The 23,788-nt window shown below is 39.5% G+C and overlaps 1 protein-coding gene across 4 annotated transcripts in view; it reads right to left on the bottom strand.

Moving 5' to 3' along the window:
- The window catches only part of LOC149832488 (ADP-ribosylation factor GTPase-activating protein AGD4-like), a 221,787-nt gene that overhangs the window by 78,895 nt on the left and 119,104 nt on the right, over positions 1–23,788 (bottom strand). For 3 of the 4 annotated variants that reach the window (XM_090014528.1, XM_090014530.1, XM_090014531.1), the window contains 5 exons: positions 13,822–14,031; positions 13,556–13,642; positions 13,150–13,434; positions 1,517–1,638; positions 1,252–1,342 (listed from right to left, as the gene is read on the bottom strand). In XM_090014528.1, the coding sequence (XP_089870654.1) occupies positions 1,252–1,342; positions 1,517–1,638; positions 13,150–13,434; positions 13,556–13,642; positions 13,822–14,031 (795 nt within the window). The remainder of the gene's footprint in view (positions 1–1,251; positions 1,343–1,516; positions 1,639–13,149; positions 13,435–13,555; positions 13,643–13,821; positions 14,032–23,788) is intronic. The other variant, XM_090014529.1, reaches the window with a different exon arrangement.

Genomic DNA, 23,788 nt, shown 5'->3' with positions numbered 1-23,788 from the left:
GTGAATAAGGGAGTATTTCTATCTTCTTCTGAATTGAAATTACTTGCTTATACTGACTCAGATTGGGGAGGTGATCCTAGTAATTGTCACTCCACCACTGGCTTTTGTGTGTTCTTAGGTGAGTCTTTGATCTCATGGCGATGTAAGAAGCAACAGAAGGTCTCTCTGTCATCCACTGAAGCCGAATATAGAGTCATGGCATCCACTACCATGGAAATTGTATGGATTCGACGCCTTTTGGAAAATATGGGAGTGCCTATCAGAGAACCAACAAAGTTGTGTTGTGACAATAAAAGTGCAATCTATATTGCCAAAAACCACACCTTTCACGAGCGAACAAAGCATATAGAGATGGACTGCCATTATGTCAAGGAAGAATACTTGAAGAAGGTCATTGATTTACCATACGTGACGTCTGAGTATCAACTTGCGGACTTCTTCACAAAAGCTCTTTGTTCGCCTATATTTCATTTTCTTCTTGACAAACTTGCGGTTATCACACCGTAAGTTTGAGGGGGGGTGTTAAAATGTATACTCAAAAACATTATTGTAAGTATAAATATATATACTTATATACATAGAGATACTTATACATATATTATATGTATACGTATCTCTCTATATATAAGTATATATATTTTTATATTTTTCCCTTTTGCTCTTTTACCCAAAAAGGGTATTTCAGTCTTTTTACATTTTGCGGATATTCCATTTGGAATATGCTGTATTTTTTCCTTTTATTTTTTTTAATTCTTTTTTCTTTTATTTTTTGCATAAACAAAAAGGTGCATTGGGGGTCCCCCCAATAGAGTCGTTGGGGGGGGGGGGGGGCAACGGTCACAATTGTGACCGTTGGGGGCTCCCCAACGACTCCTTTGGGGAGCCCCCTCTTGCACCCCTTTCCTCTTGTATAAATAGGGGTGTTCCCCCTTGTTGTAAAATAAGCTTGAGAGTCTCAAGCATTTGCTTCCATTTTATGAAATACATGCATTATTGTATGTTTATTATTTATACGCTTTTTGCGTATTTTGTTCAAGTGTTGTGAGAGTGCTTTCGTGCACTTCTTTTATAAAGTATTTATGCTTGTATGCGTATTGTCTCTTCGTAGACAATTTGACAAAAGATACACTACTTACAACCTTGGCTCAGATTATGTAAGAATTACAAAGCCATTATTAGGAATTCTTCTTTTCATCCACTACTATAAATGCTCAAGCAGCCTGAGAACCTAAAAAAAAAATGCATACGTACCTTGGATTGGATATACTTCTCCTTGCTGAGGAAAGGGTCCTTGGGATCAGGTTTGCTGAGAAGTGGCACATTTATGTCTGATTCATCTTTCCTGCAAGAAGCCATTCCATTAAAATGGATTTGTGTTACAAAACATGACATGATGTCTCAATGGAAACAGCACGTTTATTAAAGTACAAACTAGTAAAACTTATCTAAGTATGCATAATTCATTTAACACATCAGAGATTTGACAATGATCACATCTTAGCTTGGTTGGACACACCTGTCATCATCAATCTGAAGAAGCTCCTCCCACACAGCGTTACAAAATGTGTTACCCAGGTGATGAAACAAATCAATGACAATGGGTTCCCAAACTTTCACATCCAGTGTTAGAGATCTGACCTGCAGTAGACATGGGACGCTAGAGAATGTGACATGCACAATAAATGCAAAAGATTATAACCATCAAGGTGGAGAAGGCAAAGACTATGTCCATGCATTTGTAGTAAAAACCATATGTACTTAAAACAATAATGAATTGAAGATGAAATGATACAAATGACAGCCCAACAAGTGTGTTCCCTATGAGGATCTAGGTTCCCACAAGCAGGACTCAAATAACATAGGGCACCAAAATTTGTTGGCTCAAATATCTGATATTTCTGGATGAAACTAGTAGCTCTGTTAAATGTATTTATTTATTCTTTTTTTTGTTTCTTTATATATATATATACATATATATATTATTTTTGTTTTATGTAATAGGTAATGCTCTCTAGGGGCATTTTGGTCTTTGGCTTTCTAGCCGTAGGGACCATCCCAATGGCTAGTTGAGTTTAGCATTCCTTCTCTCTTGACTATATATGGGGTCTGTAATAACCGCAAATTTTATGCAGTACATAGAAATTATATTTATAAAAATATATATTTTATAATTAACGTGATTTGGGCCAAGGATCCGTTACCCGGATCCAAAAGAAATATATATATGGGTATTAAAGTATTTATATAATAATAATACTAAATAAATAAATAAATAATATTTATTGTTATAAACTTGTCAAATCCACCGTTGGACCCAAGTGGATCCAAGCCATGGATCCACTGTTATTCACGCGACCCGGATCCACGTTTTTAAACATCCGGATCCAAATCGCTACCGGATCCAGCGTCGCAGGTCACGGTTCGGACCCGGCCCACACCCTGCAAAAGGAAACGACATGGGGGTTATTAAAAAAGGCAACCCGATATGGGTTGCCCGATAAAAATAAGGAGGGAAAACCTCCTCCCCCGATAAATCACCTGTTAGGGTTCATTTGAACCCTAACACGCTGAGGGTGAGGGAGGTGGGGGAGCACAAGGGGGGGGGGGGTCCTTCCTTTTCGGGAGGCCACCCTCCTACAAATGGGGACCCCCGAACCTCTCTCTCTCTCTCTCTTTTCCCTTTCTCACTCTCATCTGCCTCTCTATCGTTCGAATCGCCTCCGAGCTCCGGCCTGCAACTCGAAGCATTTGCCGGGAGAAGCCAATCTCTCCTTGCTGTCCAGGCCAACCGACCTCCTCTCGTGGCTGCCGCAACATCTTCGTCGGAAAATGGTAGGATTATGTACCTCTTCTTGCTAGGTTTAGATTGATGTCTGGTGGTAATTGGGTCAGTGATGGGGGAAAGAACTCGGATGTTGCATGCTCTAATGCTTTAGATGGGGTTCTTGCTCAACCCTAAACCAGAAATCCCAAATCAAATTGATTTTGGGGGGGGGGGTTCTTGCCAAACCCTAACCCGACAATACCTAATCCCATCGATTTGGGGGTTTTTGTTGTTGTATCGAGAAACCCCAGATTTGGGGATTTCTGATTTTTGTATTTGTTTCCTTTAACTGTACATAAGCATGTTTAGGTTAATACTGTTAGCAGTATATGTCTAAATTCCGTTAGGTGAAAACAACATATTGGTGTTAAATCCCTGATTATCTGATTTTGTGTCTGCTTCATTGTGCAGTACTTAAGCATGTTTAGGTGATTTACTGTTTCCGTATGTGTCTAATTCCTTTAGGTGAACACAACATCTTTATGCTAAATCCCTGTTATCTAATTTGGTGTCTGTTTCGATAAGTAGTACATAGCATGTTTGTGTAACCTCCTGTTAGTTTTAATTTTGGGATTTTCGGACAGTATAGAGATACGGTGGTGTTGGGAATGAACCACATTGGGGGTTACGATGCCATGAATTCCCAAACCAAAATTTAGGGGTGTCAGCTGCTATGAACCCAAACAAGAAAAAAAAAACGATGATATTAGTCTCTGTGCACATCAATTTCGTTTGCAATAACTGACACTTAGTCTCTGTATGTTATTACGCTTTTTAATTCCTGTGAAAGTCACAAAAATAGAAATTTGCGTCTTTGGGGTTTCATTGGAAAATTCTTCTGCAAGTAGATATTAAGACAGGAATTCTGGACTAAGTGTTTGCAGCAGAATACTTCCGGTGAAGTCCACTAACAAAAATTTATGTTTTGCATTTTACCTTAATTCTGAAAATGTCTGTATTTAGCATCCATGCATCTGTGGTTCTATATCTCCAATTCATATCAGCTTAAGATTGTAATTCTTTTCCTTTTTAATCCATAACTGAAATTGTCTGCAACACTTGAAATATGATAAAGGACAGATTTTTTTCTTTTATTGCTACTATCTATGGAATCACAATCTGCATATTTCGATGAGCCTCCCCTAGAGTCTTCTTTTTATAAAGACATGCCTTAGTAAACAATTTGTTTTTTCTTTCACATTGTATCCGCTATGCTGACTAGCTACACCCGTTTGGTTGCATAGTTGTTGCACCTATCGTTTCAACCATTACGGTGCCTACACAACATAATACTAGTGTAATAGGGTTACTTCGATGTTATTTTATACCATGATCAGTGGGTGTAAAATCGTTTCTGGTTATATGTTACTTCATGCCCAACACAGAGTAGATGTTTTTTGTTATATTCTATTTCATAAACCGCACATATATATGTTTTTGGTTGTATATTGCCGCACTTACACGTTCAGATTATGCCCTATTTGATTGTACCTGGTATTGCACGAAAACAGATATGTAGTTGCTGAATAAGTACAGTAATCAAATTATCTCATCTGTTGCTCATTCTTTAGCTATTATTGGATATTGCGTACTTTTGTATCAGCATGTTGTTCTGTTAAAAGCAATGACAATTGGAGAGTTGGCATTCAAGATAGTGGCTGGAACGTCTTACTGACAGAAATTATTAGAAGTTAATTTTAAGGGTTGTGAGGTTGTTTGTTTTAGGCTCAATGATAGTTTTCAATTCTTAAGATAAATCCTTGATCTCTTTATGTAGAAAATGAGTGAGACATATCAAAGAGATGTTATGTATTGACATTATGTATTGCATGTACTCAGATTATGTGAATTTCTTTTCCTTGGTGCATTGTGAATTGAAAGGAAATAATATAGTGGTAACCTAAATGGGTAAATGATTAAGTTAGTCATGGTTATCCCCTCCTGCTAGGGGGTTGTTTGGGAAACCTTGCCTAATGGGCGATACGTGTTAAGTACCTAATGTAGGTACGTGGTCTGGTTCAATTATATTGGTAAGAAAATTAAATATTAACTTTTGTGCTTGACTGGTTTAAAGGCACCGGAGCACTCTGAGTGGGTTTATGCAAACAATATGGAAAATGATTGGGTTGGTTTATATACCTTGGTAAAATGACTAAGGTTGGGAATCTACTACTATGGTAGTAGAAGGTTTGGGAAAAATGCTCCTACACCCTGAAAGGTTAACTAAATGAAAATATTTACCCACTCAGATTCGGGCTTATCTTGGAGAGGGTAGGTGGTACAAAACTCCGGGGACATATTTATTAGTTTCGAGCTAAAGTGACTCGTTGGTCCCCAGTCCTCGGAGTTGGGGGACCCGAACTACCAATATGTCCTAGGTGGTAGTTCTTCTGCAGAAGTTAGGGATGCATCCTGTTTTGGTTTTGGCCTTTGGGAGTTTCTCTTGGTCACTGACCGCTCCCTTGGGATTTCAGTCACAGTTAGAATGTTCGGGTTAATAAAACAACTTTGAATAATATACCCCCGAACGTTCTTTTCCGTGATGGTTGCCTCGGCCCGTGTGTACCCGCGGGATAAGAAAAAATAAACATCAATTAGAACATGTTAGGTATCACAGTGAGTGGAGTTACTAGGGAGACATGTTTATATTCTTCCAGCATGTTCTGAGCTTGTTATGAAATGACATCCTGCAATGTGTAGATATGAGATAATCAAATTCATATTGGGATTGCTACATGAATGTTATGCATGACTGTTATTGTTGTTGCAGAATATGCTTTAATTGCTTAATGCCTTACTTGCTTAATTGTTGTCTTTGCATCAAATGTTTTAATTGCTTAATTATAACTGTTGCCTAATCTGTTTGTCTGCTTAAATATATGTCTGTTACTGCTGTTACATAGTCTTCTTTGTGTGAGTCTTAATAGGCTGAAAATTCACACACAACCACATCACATATTAGATTCATGACATACCTGCATTAAGAGTACAATTTTTCCTACTTAGACGTGGTAGTCTAATTCTTATAATTTTTATCATTTTCAGGCAAAGAGTAGTTCTATGAGAAACGCGGGATGAGTCGCTGACCAAGACTTGATCTACTTGTTCTATGGCGGTCCTACTTACTTTCAGATTGAAATCTTTGTTTTGATACTCATAATGTGAAAACTCTGATGTTGGATTCTATTATTATTGAAATACAAATAAATGGTGTGGTTTGCTTTTACCTTCCTGTATCGTTCTGAAATGCTTAACCCTGGAATTATTAGTTGTTTCCGCTTTATATAAAAAAAAATCCTCAAAAATCTGGGTTAAAATTTTGGGGCGTTACAGGGTCACTCCCATATTTTGTGTGCTTTTCCTAAGCATTTCTCTTTAATAAAAAATATACTTTTTATGCCTTCTTGCCCTCTAGTGGTTGTGCCTGTGTATGCCTATGTGCTCGTGTTTTAGCCCTTAATGGACTTTGTGTTTAGCCTTAATGGCCTTGTATTTGAACACATCCTTATTATCCTGTTGCACTTATATTGTACACACATTTATTGTGTTTTATTGTAAAACCCGCGTTTTCAAAAAAAAAAAAATCGGACCCGGGCCGGGTCGGGTCCGGACCGGACCCGAGCCCATCGCCGTTAGGGTTTTTAAAAAAAACCCGACACAGGAGATCTTCCTCCTGTGCGCCGCACACCCCCCCCCCCCATCGCGCCTTCGGCCCGATAGGGAAACCCATCGGGGTTTCCCCTTTTGTCGCCCCTCCCCGAGCTCTTTAAGAGCATTGCGGGAGGGGGGGATCGATGCCCCGCCCCCCTTCTCGTTCCCTGCAGGCGGCAACCCCGATCGACGCCTCCTCCTTTCCTGCGCACGCCGCCGACCGCCAGCCACCTCACCTCCTCTCCTTCCAGGTACGCCCTCTACACCTCCCTTTTCACCTCCCCTCCTCCTCCCTCTTCGCCCCTCTCTCTGTCACCTCGCCGGAAGGCACGACAGAGGGACCATTGGCCCTGTGTCACCCCCCTCGCCCCGATCTCTCTCTCTCTTCGGCAGGGGTTTGTCCCCCTGCCATCATCCTTTCGCCGGACGGCAGGGGCTCGGCCCCTGCCGATTCGCTGTCATCGGCAGGGGCTCGACCCCTGACGATTCACTGTCGTCGGCAAGGGTGTGACCCCTGCCGTTTCAGTGCCGTCGGCAGGGGTGCGACCCCTGCCGCTTCAGTACTGTCGGCAGGGGCTAGCCCCCTGCCGCTTTGCTGCCGTCGGTAAGGGCTAGCCCCCTGCCGATTCGTTGCTATCGGTAGGGGCTAGCCCCCTGCCGATTCGTTGCTATCGGTAGGGGCTAGCCCCCTGCCGATTCGTTGCTGTCGGTAGGGGCTAGCCCCCTGTCGATTCGCTGCCGTCGACAGAGGTGTGACCCCTGCCGCTTCGCTGCCGTCGGCAGGGGTGCGATCCCTGCCGCTTCGCCGCTGTCGACAGGGGCTAGCCCCTGCCATTTCACTGCTGTTGGCAGGGGTGTGACCCCTGCCGCTTCAGTGCCGTCGGCAGGGGTGCAACCCCTGCCGCTTCAGTGCTGTCTGCGGGGGGGCTCGCCCCTTGCCGCCTCGCTATGTTTGACAATGGCTCTTTCTCTGCCGCCCCGTTGTCGTCGGCAGTCGGGGGATCACTCTGTGCCGCCTAATCCTACCCTTGCCCCGTTGCACCATTAATTAGATTAACATAATTAAATGTTTCACACTCTTGCAAAGTTCGCAACGAGTCCAGTTCGCGCTCCGCGGCCCGACCTTCGTATCATCCTCACCCGTAGACGTATGCATCTGCACGACATTCTGAGGTAGGTTAAAGTCGCACAAGGGGCAATGAGATCTGATTAAGTTGAAATAATTAAAATGTCTATGCTAGTTGTACTTAGATTTATATTGCTTTTGCGTGGCTTATTATTCTTGTCTGCATGTTTACGAGTCGAGGTACGATTTTACTCTTCGAGTATTAATTTGCGTATTTGCTTATGTGTTGAAGGTGGTTTCACACTTTTTGCAATACTTATGCCCTTAATTGCTTGCATATATACTTGCTTGTACGTTCCTATGGTTTGATGTACAATTTCATTCTTCGATTATTATTCTGCGTAGTTGTTTATGGATTTGAGGTGTGGTTTCGTACTTTTTGAAATACATAGGCACTTGTTTGCTTGTATACATTTCTGCCTGCATATTTCCTCTGAGTGAGGTACGAATTCGTGTCCCATGTATTACTTATGACCTTATGTGTTTGCCTATCTAAGTGATCAAGGTATGGTTTGGCACCTCGTGTGTTACTTATGCATTTTTTTCCTCGATGTGCGGCATCGCAAGTCGAGAGTTGTTTGTTGACATGTTATAACTTACGTATGCTCACACTCATGGTAAGTATGTACTTACATAAATGTAATCTTGTGCCTATCCTGTTATCACTTGTTTTCAAAACACTAGAAGTTGCACTTGTGCGCTATAGTTCTTTTAAAGAGGATTTCCTTCTGCAAACTCAGGGCTCTTCAAAGTGCACAACTTTTACAAAGTTAAGTTTTAAGTCCTGTCGGATTTCGAAGTCACATATAGGCCCTCCCAGGTCCACACACTTGGGAGAAATATTTTATAACCCCGATTCGAGTTGCGACCCAATTCGAATAACCCCGATCAGGGGTATGGGCATATGAATGAGTGGGGGGTTCTGTTGAAGGACCCATTCTTTATTTATCAATCTATTGTCACATGTCGATACTAAGATAAATTTTGGATGTAAGATTGATAGTGTTGTGCCTTGCGTGAATGACATAATGTGGCATTATGGCTTTTAAGGATGAATCGTGTCAAATGAGCACTCTTTTATTCTTTGGATCGTTATGAAGTTGTGTGCTGGGTGTTCCTTTTGAGAAGCCCACACACCTCCTTGGTTCAGTATAACGTACTTTTAGACATGCACAACATGTTAAGTACTTTGTTGATCGGACGAGAGATCCGAGATGACCTTGCATCATGAAATATGAAAAATGTTGTTGAATTGAATTCAAGACTTATCTTGCCAGGATATGTTGTATTAATTCTTTTGCAGATAATATCTGTTGGGGTTTCTTTTGTGGAACTATTTCCCCTTTCATCGTAATCGTACTTTTGACAAGTACGACCGTACTTTTTGACAAGTACGCCTTCTTATGTTGCGATGATTGGATGAGTAGGTTGTGGCAACCTCGATGAGTGCAAATAACAAAATGTTGTGATCACCTAAATAAGTGATGTTTCCGCCTTCACGGGCAAGATACTCGAATTGGTCGAAAGGCCCGAGTATGTAGAATGGGTCTTCAGTTAACTACCCCTGATGTACTCATTCGAATCGCTGACTCCTATCAGGAGAGAGGACAGGAAGGTACAAAACTTCGATGGACAAGCCATTAATGACAGTTACGAGCAAAAGACTCGGCTTCCCCAATCATCGGAGTTAGGGGAATGGGACTACCATAATTATCCTAGGTGGTAGCTCTCTATGTTTGGGATGCATCCATTGTTTATGCTGCTTTGGGGATTTCTCTCTTGGTCACCGACCGTCCCCTTAGGTGCGGACTCAGTCAGCTATCCGGGTTATCATAAAATAATAACATAATAAACCCCCGGATCAGTCTAGGCTGTTTCTAGAGTTGTGCCTTGTGCGTACCCGCTTGGCCAGTTAATATCGAAACATAATTTAAATCCGATCACACAATGTGTTCAGTTATGCACGTATGAAAGTTATAGGGTACAACAGGTTCGATACTTATGGAATTATGTGTGTGGTTGATGAAACATTTCATTTTGCTAGTTAACTTTCTTGTGCAGTGCTTTGCTTGTAATAGTTAGCCTACTTGTGCCCGTAAGATGCTTGTAATAATTTTAGCATTGTGCTCATGATAGTTGCTCTGTGAATCTGTTGAAAATTAAATTGCTATAGAATTGTCTGTCTGCTTGACATATTAAATTATTCTGCTTAATTATGTTCAATATTGTCATGTCTGTGCACCTACCAGTTTTTAGCGAAACTGACCCATTTTATGGGCAAGTAATGGATAGGTAATACAGTCTGCGATGACACGATGGCGTGATGAGGTCAAGATAGAGCTCTTTCCCTGACGTTTCGCTCCTGAGGACATATTGGTAAATTTGGTATAAAGTGTGTTTCAAAATTTCTCTTTTATTAAACCGTGAGTTAATAAAACTGTTTTGGTAAGCTTCTTCTTGGTTTCAACAAAGGAATTCTCAATTATTGAAACTCCATTTCTAAACCATTTGATTTCAATGGTTGTGCGGGATTTGACAAAGGAAAGTTTAATCTGTAATGCGCTCAAGGTCCATTGACTTGTGGTTTTAAAAATATCATTTTTCGCTGAAGTATTATTTAAACTTTGATTATTGTATGATTTCAAAGCTTTCTAAACTATTTTAAAAAGTTACAAGTCCTGGATTTTTGGGGCGTTACATTTATTACAAGCACATCATGTCAAGCAAAGTCAGGACCAACGTTGTGAAAAGCGTTGAGGCGTAGCGTAGCGCTCAACCAAAAACTGAAGCAAGGCGTAAAACGTAAGCCTCAATTTTTTTTTAAACTTAAAAAAATATTTAAAAAAATATCTAACAATACAAATAAATAAAAAAATTGCTTTATTGATGAAACAACCAATAAGAAATAAAAAATCTCAAAAAAATACCGACAAATATGAGATTAACATGTAAAAGTAACATTAATGCAACAACTTGATCTATGTAAGTATCTAAAAAAAAAATATGAGCATTCAATAAAAAATTAAGTAACAAAATCACTAACAATCAAATTTCTCAACATCATGTCATCATCAGAAAATGCATATTAGCATTAACAACTTTTAGTAATTAAATAGCCCAACAAAAGATCAAGAGCATCATGTTGTAAACTTTTCACAAACATTTGGGGTCTATAATTGCAGCATACAGCAAGTTTAAATTTTCAATAGTATTAATGCAAAACTAGGATGATGACACATTCAAGCTTGTTCACTCATCACTGCAGCAATCACATTGAGGTTTGACAAGACAGATTCACTAAGACTATCAACCTAGCAATATAGCACACCAAACACTTCACGAAAAACTAGTCCCATTAAGAAAGACTAGCAACCAGATTAATAACACCTACAAAGCACTTAGCAACAAATCAAATTTATCTACAATTGCAAGAGTGACAGATCTCATAGATTACACATGCACAAAATCACAAACCCATCTGTTATTGGAAGGAAAGAAAACTAGACAAGAATAAGGTGTACAAGAGAGGGAGAAACAGGGAGAGGGGGATGCACACACACACACACACACACACACACAGAGAGAGAGAAACAGAGAGAGGAAACAACGAGAGGGAGAAACAAAGAGAGAGAGAGAGAGGGAGACAGCGAGAGGGAGAAACATAGAGAAACAGAGACAACAAGAGGGAGACAACGAGACGGCGTAACAAAGAAAGGGAGACAATGAGACAACGTAACAAAGAGAGGGAGACAACGAGATGGCGTAACAAAGAGAGGGAGAGACAACAATAGGGAGAGACAGAGAGAGGGAGACTTACAGGGAGGGTGTTCTTCCTTTCGGCAAAGAGAGAGAGGGACACAACGAGAGGGAGGGCGAGAGACGAGAGAGGGAGGGAGAGTGAGAGAGGATAGGGGGAGTGCGCGCCTCATAGCATACGAGGTGTGCACCTTAATGGATTTGCGTCTTTTTCGCCTTGAGGCACACTTTTAACAACACTGGTCAGGACAATGAAAGCGAGAAAATGATCATTGGAGACCAAAAAATTTTGATCCCTGCCATTATAGTATACTGCAGTACCACTAGCTAATGATGATGCCATGCCAACAGTGACAACCAAGAATAACCAATTGTTGGAATGTTGGGCTGGATCCTATTGAGCATGGAACCATCAGGGCCATGGACCATGACATGAGATGTGAAGCTTTCACGAAGGATGTGTGTGGCATTGTTTGAACCATGGTTGCCAGTCGAGGAAGCAGGAAGCGGGGGACGACTTAAAAGTGAATCAGGAATCGTCTCAGAAGCGACCTAGGAAGCGAACCGAAAACGACCTAGGAAGCGAGGGGGAAGCAAAAAAAGAGAAAAAACAATAAAAATAAAAATAAAAATACAAAAAAAATGAAAAAAAGGAAGAAACGAGGGGAAAGAGCACTTCTCACAAAATTTTGGCGCTTTCCAGCATGTTTCGGAAGCGTGATGTTTCGCGCTTTCGAAATGTGCTTCGGGGAAGCGCGCTTCCCCACTTGGTTAGGTGTTTCCGGTAACTCCGGTTTGAACAGATATTTGTACATTGCACATATCTAGTCCCCTGTAGTTACACATAACTAATCAGGCGAACTCATCTAATCTGTATGTGGATTAATAAATATCAATAATCCTAGTGGGATGCCCAACCCCAAGGATGTGCTTGAAAGCCATGGGCCTCATATTTGAGGAGGGTCAGACCTGAGATTCAAGACCCAAGGGCACCTAAGCCTTTTGAGGGTTTAGGAATTTGCTGCAACTTCTCAGCCTTCCACCTCCTCGTCTTCTTTCTTTATCAAGAGTTTACACCAATCATTTCAGGAAAACAAAAGGATAATGCTCAATAATACAATATCAGGTTTCATGTACTTACAGTGCATAGGACCACTTTTAGTTTTGCCTTCTGAAAAGGTTCTTCAAATATTGAGCATAGTTAGTGTTAAATGCACACACTTCAAGATTTAACAAAAGGCAGTTATTTTCATATTCAACTTCACAGGTGGCCAGGAAACATTTCATCCAGATTAGAAAACAAAAGGCTAGAGTTACATTTAACAATGATTCCACAGAAATGATAATTTTATCGGACAAATAAAAGAGGTATATTTGGCTTTTTCAGCAAAGATTGCTTACTATCTCCCCACCCCCCCCAAAAAAGTAAATTCTGAAAAAAAAAACTTAGTTTTTATACGCCTGGTCTTTTTATATTTTAAAACTGTTCTACCTTATGTTCACATTTTTGCAGTACTAAAAACTATTGCTTTCTCTTCAGAATCAATTTTTATATTTTCATTAATTTCCTGAGATTTACAGAAATAATTCTCTGACCAATCTTGATGTATATGATATACATGTCTGTGTGTATACACATGCACGTGTGTATTTGTGCATGGAGACAGATAAATTACACGTGCTTAAAAAGTTTCCCTTTTTTTTGTGTTAACTACAAACTATCAGTCAAACAAAGATGTCACTAACGAAAGGAAATGTTAAATGGAGTGAAGAAATTGAAAATGAATCATGCCTTTGAAATATGAACTCCAAGATTCCGGTGAACACCAGAACATTCAATGCACAGAAGAACCCCAAGATTCAATGATGCCCAATCTGGTTCAGGAGTGCTGCACTCTGCACACACATTATTTCCAGGAATTTTTCTGAGAATCTTGGCAACCCCATTGTGATCTTCAAGTGTGATGCCATCCTCGGAGCCTGCACCGTGAAGGTGACTGTCTAGCATTGAAGAATCAGAACCATGCATATCAACATAACTGTTAGTCTTCATACCCAGCTTTCCAGGACGATGCTGCTAGTAATCCATCTGAAATTCTGTTAGTAGGCAGTTATATACACACAAAAAAACTAATGAAGATCCATGTGATAAGAACCTATTCAAATAAAGATGGAGAAAGAGTTGTTTAGGAGCCAACCTCCACTGGTAATGGAGCATTTAGAAGAGATGCTATAACTCCAGTGATCTTATCAACCCAATCCATTCTCTCTGCTGCATTTTCTGCCTGCAAACCACAACATCCATTTGTACATCAGTCCATGTCATTGGTTCACCAACTTTCTCGACTTGATTTTCCATGTCAAGTACCATAGAGCTAATGTCCAAGTACATTAAAAGAATGAATGGAGACTGGTTTTATAAAAGACAAAAAAAACTATATATGTAAATAAGAGAATTGAATACCTGCAAAGTATATGTTTTTAATGGAGAAATTAATCTGAAGCAAAATCGTAAATCTGTCTGCTCTGCATCAATCTTTATGGTTGAAGTGCGAAGATCCACTGTGTGACAGCGAAGGTTCTCATCAGTTGGAGGTGTCTTGGAGCGAGAGGATCTGAATCTACCAAACATGCTACTGTCAAATGTACCAGTTGATTGTTGAGATAGATGTCCCTGAAAAAATAAATATGAAAGTAATGACTCAAAATTATCCAGCAGACTTTGTTTAAGGAAAAACAGAGAACATTAAAGCATCCAAACATTAAGTGCCTGCCTTTTATACAAAGTGCCTGAACACGACCTAAAGAATTAGAAAATCCGTTGAACAACCCTCTATCAGCCTAATTGTGTCTATATGCAACATCCACACTGCTAAACTTTATTTACAAACTTCTAAGAACCAGTATAGTAACATAACAACTAAAATGATCCACCACAAACCTTGCTTAAGAGAAAACATGGAATGATAAAGCATCCAAACACTGAGTGCCTGCCTTTTATACCAAATTCCTGAAACACGACGTAAAGAACCCAAAAAACCATTGAACAGCCTTCTACGAGCCTAAGTGTGAATTTATATGAAACATCCACACCATTAAACTTTATTTATGAACTTCTAATACAAATATGATACTTGGGATTTTGCCAACCATGTAAGCTAGGAGCACTTTTTAGAATGGCATGGATCCACATATAAGGCATTTTGACTGATTCAGTGCCAAAAGACCCCTTAGCATTTCATAGTCTTTCTTGTCCAATACTGGCACCAGTTTTCAACTAGCTTTGGCAAATCCAGTTTGCACAATTTTCCAGTTGCGCTATTCCATTCTGACATCCACTTGCAATACCTAACCGTTGAGGCTTTGATCAGATACAATGACCTCACATGGCATTAGCATCCTAAACATCTGACTTTTGCAACTGAGCTTCTGTTCAACTTCCCTAGCTACATGGAGATTTCCAGCCAAAGAGCTAGAAGGTTGTTCTTTGGTCTGGCCATTTTAAGAACATGGTCTGATTTCCAGGTATGGCATATTTGTCCATGAATGCATTAAATTACTCTGTTATAGAACTTCTCCAAAATACATCATATAGCACTTAATTTAGGGTTTCATAGATTTTGATCTTAAAAGCATTTGAAATGTAGAAAAGGTTGCAACATAGAGCTGTAACCACATTTTTGAAATGTCAAACTATAGTGGCAGACAGCCAAGTGTTAAATCATCAATGAACTTCAAAAGAGTTGCCTTCAAGAACACCATTTTCTTATTAAAAAAATAATGAAGATAAGTTTTTAACATTTAAGGCCGGTCCTCTCTCTCTCTCACTTCCCATATATATACCAGAGAGAGAATAGGTGGTAGCGGTCTACCACTTTTTTGGCCTACCGCCAGCCCACTGGCTTTTGAAGGGGATTTTTTCATGTTTTCCTTCTCTGTCACCTGGGTACGGGTGCGGGTGCGGGTGCGGAGAGTACAACAGGGCAATTCTAAAAAATATGGGTACGGGGACACGGCTAAATATATACTGAAAATTATTTATTATATATCTAAAACATACTGAAAATATATATTATATATCTAAAATATATATTATATATTGAAAATATAATATATAAAAAAATATAATATAGGTACCAGTACCCGTGTCGACACGGGTACGGCATCCCAAGGTGTTGTGTCGCGGTAACATAGTTTTCCTTAAAACTGTCCGTACAGATGTTTTCTACATGCCTGATTTTATAGGAATAGACTCTTAAATATCCGACTCGGACACACAAGTAGGTTTTATAAGGTTTAAAAGTTGATGGTGTAGGATTTTCATAAATATTCAAGGCTTAAAAAATCATTTTTTTTGTCGAAAAACATCCAAGTGTCGCTTCCTAGCAAATCAACCATGTCGAACTGATGCAGCGAGCGATTCGACTTTCACGTTCTTGGCTTCGGCAGATGAGGGCACGACCCTCACGGTCGTGCGATGTGCAGAAATAAGAAGAAAACAACAACAACAACAACAACAACAACTACGCCTTCATCCCAAAACAATTGGGGTCAACAATATGAACCAAAAAAGAAATTCATTTTGGGTCTTCCACATGAATCCTTTTCCTCCAATCATTTCTATCCAACGCCATGTCCTCGGTGAGGTTCAAAGCATTCATATCCTTTCCTATCATCTCCATCCAAGTCTTCCTAGGCCTACCCCGACCTCTTTTAACTAATATATTTTCCCATTTCTCCAACCTTCTAACTGGAGCATCATTAGGCCTTCGCCGAATATGTCCAAACCACCGTAAACGATTCTCTCGCATCTTATTTTCAATGGGTGCAACACCTACCTTCTTACGTATCTCTTCGTTCTGAATCTTATCTTTTATTGTATTTCCACACATCCATCTAAGCATCCGCATCTCAGCTACACTCATTTTTTGAATATGATGTCTCTTGGCAGCCCAACATTCCGTACCATATAGTAAAGCGGGTCTAATAGTCGTCCTATAAAACTTTCCCTTCAACCGCAATGGCATTCTACGATCGCACAGCACTCCAGTAGCACTTTTCCATTTCATCCACCCAGCCTTTATCCTATGATTTACATCTCCATCAATTTCTCCATACTTTTGAATGATGGATCCCAAATATTTGAAATAATCATTCACCGGTATATCTTGCTCACCAAGCTTCACTACACTCCCATCACTACTTCGTTGCTTACTAAACCGACATTCCATATATTCAGTCTTACTCTTACTCAACTTAAAACCTCTAGCTTCCAATGTCTGTCTCCATAATTCTAACTTAGCATTAACCCCAGCTCTAGACTCATCAATCAAAACAATATCATCAGCAAACAACATACACCACGGTACATTTTCTTGAATTGATCTCGTAAGCTCATCCATCACTATCGCAAATAGGAAAGGGCTTAAAGCAGATCCTTGATGTAACCCAACCGTTATCGGAAAATTGGTTGTCACCCCTCCACAAGTGCGGACATTGGTTACTACTCCTTCATACATATCTTTAATTATACTAATGTACTTGAGAGAAACACCTTTCTTCATCATTGTCCACCAGAGAACGTCCCTAGGTACTCTATCGTATGCCTTCTCTAAATCAATAAAAACCATATGCAAATCTTTGTTCCTCTTTCTATATCTTTCAATAAGTTGTCTAAGAAGATGTATAGCTTCCATAGTTGATCTTCCAGGCATAAAACCAAATTGATTCTCCGATATCATGACAACCTTCCTCAACCTAGACTCAATCACCCTCTCCCAAAGTTTCATAGTATGACTCATGAGTTTTATACCACGATAGTTTGTGCAATCTTGTATATCACCCTTATTCTTATATAAAGGCACCAAAGTACTCTTCCTCCACTCATTAGGCATCTTATTTGTTCGCCAAATCAAGTTAAAAAGATTTGTCAACCATTCTAAACCTTTCTCTCCCAAGCATTTCCAAGCCTCGATAGGTATACCATCTGGGCCAACTGCCCTTCTTGATTTCATTTTCTTCAAAGCCTCTGCAATTTCTTTCTTTTGAATCTTGCGCATGAAGTCACGATTTATCTCATGAAAAGGAATGGAGAAGTCTCCAAGATCTTGAGCATGACTATCATTAAATAGCTTATCAAAATAATCTTTCCATCTCTCCTTAATCTCCTCATCTTTGATTAAAACCCTTTGCGTTTCATCTTTGATACATCTAACCATACCCAAATCCTTCGATTTCCTATCTCTCATCTTTGCAAGCCTATAAATATCCTTCTCGCCTTCTTTGGTATCCAACTTGTCATAAACCTCCTTATATACCTTAGCCCTCGCGTTTCGAACAACTTTTTTAGCTTCCTTCTTTGCTATCATATACTTCTCCAAATTCTCATTATCACGACTCTTACTTAGATTTCTATAACACTCTCTTTTAACCTTAATAGCTAATTTGACATCCTCATTCCACCATGATGTATCCTTACCTAGTGGTGCACCGCCTTTAGACTCACCCACTACCTCCTTAGCTACTTTTCTCATACCACCCGCTATCTTATTCCACATTGATTTTGAATCCTCCTCGAGACACCAATCAACTTCCTTAACTACCTGCTCTACAAACATTCCTTGTTTAGCTCCTTTCAGTGCCCACCACTTAATTCTAGGATCTATCCTATGTCTATCCCTTTTGCGGCATTGTCTAATTCTAAGATCTAAAATTAAGACTCTATGTTGTGTAGCTACACTTTCTCCTGGTATAACCTTACAATCGATGCAACAACCCCTATCTCTCTTTCTAAGTAGGAAAAAATCTATCTGACTCGTATTAACCCCACTTTTAAATGTTACTAGGTGAGACTCCCTCTTCCTAAACCCGAGACGTCCTCACTCTGCAGATGGATCTGGGATGATTCGGGTCTTCCCTTGTCTGCAGATGGATCATGTCCCTGCATCGGGTCACCTTACCTGCGATCAGATCCAGCTCCTGTGTCCGATCGTCCATCCCCTATGGGTTGGGTTTCCTGACCGTACCTGGGTCACGCGGTACAGGCCCGATCTGGTCATGCTCTGTGATGATGCATAAATATTACGTTTTTTTAACACATTTTCAATGCATAAATGCATCATCTATAGGTTTAAGGTCCACACTTAGGTGCATAATGATGTTATAGAGCTATGGTTCGAATTTCATCGAAATCGGACTTAATTTAAGGAAATTAATGCATTTTTAGTGTTGCGGGTCAAACCTCGGAGTTGAATCGGATATTCAGAATCCAAACCGCCCATTTGGGCCTTGGATCTGGACCAAAACACATGTAGAACCACTCCAGCCAGCCCATTCACGTTTTATCATAAAAGATTTTCCAAAAAAAACCTGTAGAAAGAGGCGCCCAGTGATTATTTTATTTTGAAACCCTTTTCTGAAAAAACACCCAAAATAGCCAAATCGTTAAAAGAGGAGAGGGACGCCCAGCACCATCTTGTCTTTGCTTTGGTTTTCGTGCCCTAGGGGCACGAATCTTGGTCCAACCCCCTTCTCACCCCTCACCTCACGCCATCTCCATTAGAGCATGAAGAAAAGCTTGAGATCCAAGCTTTCTCCCTTGCCTTTCTTTCATACCTTTCCAGTTCTTTTTCTTCCCTGTTGGTTAATCCCATGTTTGTTGTGTTTTGCAGGTGGAACAAAGGTTGGAGACACTTTCTCTTGCGTGGAAGTGCGAGACACTTTAACAAGAGGGATCGGCTCTACCCCCATTCGATCTTCTAAGCCACCCGATCGAGAATCGGTTCATCCTCCATCTTCGGTGGACTTCAAACGTGTTGCAGCTGCATACTACAGTCTCATGGTGTATTTCCAGCATCAACGAGGTCCTTCGTGGCGCGAAATCATAGCAAAGTCCGCTCTGCCTTTCCCCTCAATCGTCGGATCGCCCTGGAGGTTAGATCTTCTCATCCATTGCTTCTAGTTAAAACCCATATTGTGTGTGAGTGGTGTGATGTGTTGTTATGTTTGTCGTCAGCCTTAGAATAGAGGTTTCGTGCATAAACCAGCACGTAGAGGTTTATAGGTGTTTTGTTTTATTTAATTCTGATTTTCATTCCAACGATTGGTGTTTTAGGGTGTAGGCGTGTGATGTGATCTTCTGTTGTGTATGGTCTGCGTGCTCCTTTATTTTCCCAGTAGTATTTAGGTCTGATTGTGTGGAGTATATGTTAAAGTTTGATTTCGTTTTAGCCCTGGTCGAATTTCAATTATAATTGTGAAGATCGATTCTTGTAGTTTTGTTTAAAATCATTAGTTGTGTGTTGTTATGCTGTTGTGTTTTCTGTAGAATGTTAGGTTGATAAAGTTGTTTCAGATTAGTTAAATTCTGCTGTTTAGATTTCTGTAGGTTTAGTATTATGCTAGGTTTAATGGTTATTAACGTTATTTATTGTTTTAGATTATTCGATTGGAGTAAGTTCCTGTTTAGCGTTTTTTATGTTTTATTTATTTAATTACAGCATGTTGTTTAGATTAATGTCAATGTGTTATAGTTTCAATTTCCAGTTATGAATGTGTGTTAGTATAATTTCATTTAGATCCTTAGTTAGCGTCATGTTGTTAGGCAAATTTAGATTAGTTGATGTTTGTTCATGAAGTGTTTCGGTTAATTAGATTTTTATTTACATTTTATTGGTAGTAGTTTATGAGAATATTGTCTGATGCATTTTAGCCTAGGTTTAAGATTAGAATATGTTAATGTGTATGGCTCAAGCTAGTGTAATTCGGTTTTTGTAGTTTTTAGAATTAAATTGCTAATATCGTTTTTAGTGTAGAATTTACAATAGTTAATCGTTTTAATTTGTACTTTAATTTGCATACCCTTTGAGTTGCTTGTGCATAGATTAATGTAGCTAGCTTAACCTTAGTTTAGATTAATTGTTCAGTTAATCATGTATTTTAGTTAAGGGCACTATGGTCTTTGTAGTTGAAAAAGACATTTTTGGTAGAAGACATACTCTTCCAAATTCGTGAATTTCAATTTAAGAAAGTTTTAATAAATGTGTCCAGCCAATTTGCCTATGAGTTATGGTTTTAAATGTGGAAAACCCCCTTTGACTTTCAAAAGATTTTCTAAAGTTGGTTTACACGATTTTGGCAAAAATTGAAATGCTAAATTCTCTTTTAAGACCAGCCAAAATCGTGTATTGTGTTTGAGGAAAGGTTTTCAAAAGAGTCTATTGCTTTTAAGGAAAATGATTGAAAACGTGTGGGTCCCAATAGGCCGGACAGTTTTTGAAATTAAGAGCTTTCCTAATAAGCTATTAAGGTAAGAAATAATGGAGTTGGCCATGTTAAAATATAGCTTGCGTATGGATCTGGATCCAGATCCATACGCATGGTATGTTAATGAAACACATGTTGTATTTCTCTCATTAATGGCATCCTTGTAATATCTCTGATATTACAAGGATAGTTGTATAGATGCTTCATATATAAAATGGTTAGGGCTTGGAGGTCGAGCTATCGTAAGTCGCCCCAGCCATTGCTCTCTCTCTCTCGCCCTGTTTCCTGTAGATGTTGTACAAGATATAAAATCTGATATGGTATCAGAGCACAGGCCATCCTGTGCGTGAAGAAGCTCTGAAACAGCAGAATGTGAACTGCGTGAACAGCGTGTTCCTCCTTTCGCAGATCGTGAACTGCGTGTTCTTCCTTTCAGCGTGTTCCTCCTTTCAGCGTGTTCATTGAGATGGGGACAGCGTGTTCATCGAGAACAGCGTGAGCAGCAGATTGTGAACAGCAGCACTCCGTGAAAATTCTGTGTGTGAAGAAATTCTGAAACAGTAAATCGAGAACAGCAGCCTTTAAAATCTCATCCTCTGAAATCTCCCCTTCTGAAAGTTGGTACTTTTCTTTTCCTTTCAGCGTGAATAGCGTGCTCATCAACTGTGTTCATCGAGAACGCAGATCGTGAACAACAGCTCATCGACTGTGTTCATCCCAAGTTCTCTCTTTTCTGTTACTCTATCGTCTGTGTTGGTTCCAAATTTTTTTTAAAACATCACCGACTGCTGTTTCCCTCTTTATTTCAAACCAGTTTTGATTCCACAAGTTTCCTTTCCTTTCCTTCATTGTTGTTTTAGTGTTCTTTGTGCAACACTTTTGGTCGTACAGGTATATGCCTTATTACAATTTTACTGATTGATTAAGTGATCTCAAATCTGTTTATTTCTTTTCATTCATCTTGTTTGCTTATTCATTATTCCACTGATATGGATTACTCTTCGTCTTCACCATCTAGTCCCTCTGCCAATTTCTTGAGTCAGCTTGTTACAGAAAAACTTACTCATTCTAATTTTTTGACCTGGAAAAGGCAAATCCTTCCTTTTATACAGAGTCAGGATCTCGATGAACATTTGGATGGTTTAGTTCCTATACCACCACGACTTATTTTGCAGGAAACCAAGGATGAGAAAGGTGACACAATTACCATTTCCATTAAGAATCCAGAGTAAACAGTTTGGAGGAAGCGGGATCAGTCTTTGGTTGCTTATATTACGTCAACACTCTCTTAAGAAGTGTTGGTTACTCTTTCAGATGATTGCACTGCGGCGGATCTGTGGAGTAAGTTGTCACAGACTTACTCTCAGATATCAGAATCCCGAGTTATGTTCTTGAAAAATGAATTTCAAAGTTTGAAGAAAGGCTCCATGACAGTCATGGAATACATAGGCCGCTTGAAGAGTATTACTGATCAATTGGCTGTTGTTGGAAGTGCTATTGCAGATAAAGATAAAGTTCAACAACTTCTCAATGGATTGGGTCCTGACTTTGACATGTTTACCACAGCTTTATCATGCCTTCCTCACTTGCCCACTTTTGAAGACCTCCAAGCGAAACTTCTCCAGCATGAGATGATTATGAAGCAAAGGGCAGAAGGAAATGAATCAGCTCGTCCTCATTCAGTTTTAGCCATGGACACTTCTGTAGGTTTTGGACGATGGAATGGAGGGCATCAAGGAGGCAGAGGCCGCGGATGTTTTGGGCAGGAAGGACGTGGTATTTTGCCTACACCTAATATTTCAGGGGGTTTTAATACAGGGAATCAGAGGAGAGTGCCCACTTGTTTCTTATGCAACAAAAGAGGACATGTGAAAGCTGATTGTTGGTTCAATCTACAAAATAGAGGAAAAATAAACAAAATTGAAAATAAATCTGCTACTGCTGTGGACACAAAAAGGCCATCCACAGATGTGCAACAACTTTTGTTATCAGCATTGTCACAGATGACGATCAAGCAAAATGAACAAGGCGAATGGTATGTTGATTCAGGTGCCGCCACACATGTTACGGGTAATGCGGGTAAGTTATCTCACTTATTGCCTTACTTTGAAAAAGGTAGTATAGTTACGGGAGATGGAACTTATCACTCCATTAGTCATACTGGCAATGCACATATCCCTATGTCAAAGTCCTCACTTCACTTGTCCAATGTCCTTCTTGCTCCTAATATTAAAAAGAACATTGTTTCTGTAGCTAAACTTTTTGACGATATGAATTCTTCCGTCGAATTTACTCCCTCTTCTGTTTATGTTAAGGATCTACGAACGAAGGAGACGTTCGCTAAGGGGGAGCGACAAGGAAACATGTACGTCTTCAAGGAGATTCCTTCAGTGTCTTCGTCTTCAGTCCCAGTCCTCCAGTTGAAGTCGTCCAAGCATTCTTCAGTGTCTTCGCCTTCAGAGTCTTTGTTTTTTCCTTCATTGGAAGTTTTTAATTCATCTTATTGTAATAAGCCAGATATTTGGCATAGTCGTTTGGGACATTGTAGTCGAGGTTTTGTTGAAAATCTTGTATCTGATGGTCTCCTTCCAGAGTCTAGTTTATGTTCATTTTTTGATAATAATAATAAATGTTTTTTATGCGAACTCTGCAAAAGTCATGTTCTTCCTTTTCATATTATAAATAAAAGAGTTGTTATCGTAAGCCGCCCCAGCCATTATTCTCTCTCTCTCTCTCCCTGTTTCCTATAGATGTTGTACCTGATATAAAATCTGATAGGCCCCTACCAAATTCGTGTTTTATCTTTTATAAGCCTTAATTACTAATTGCCTAGTTTGACTTAGCATTAATTAGATATTAGTTAACTTAGTAAGTGTAGAATTAGGATTAGATTAGAGAAATCGTGTATGACCTATTTAGGTATTTATTAACCTTAGTTTATATTCCATTTAGTAGTTTTAATTAGATAGATTAACTAGGAGTTGACCCTTTTTGGTAGGTACTCATTTTAGGTTACATTTAATTTAGGATCTAGATTGGGTTTTTGTTAGTGTTTTAGTAAATATTATGTAGTTAGCATAGTTAGCCCATATAGGGTGGTGTGTAGTTTAAAGACATATCTAAAACCGCCACCCTAGTTAATATTAATTAGCTAGCCTAATTAGTTA

The sequence above is a fragment of the Nuphar pumila genome, chromosome 7 (genome assembly GCF_984573655.1).
Source record: "Nuphar pumila chromosome 7, dmNupPumi1.hap1.1, whole genome shotgun sequence".
Taxonomy (NCBI): domain Eukaryota; kingdom Viridiplantae; phylum Streptophyta; class Magnoliopsida; order Nymphaeales; family Nymphaeaceae; genus Nuphar; species Nuphar pumila.
Note: the sequence above shows the minus strand (reverse complement) of the source record. Positions and strands in the feature narration are given on the sequence as shown.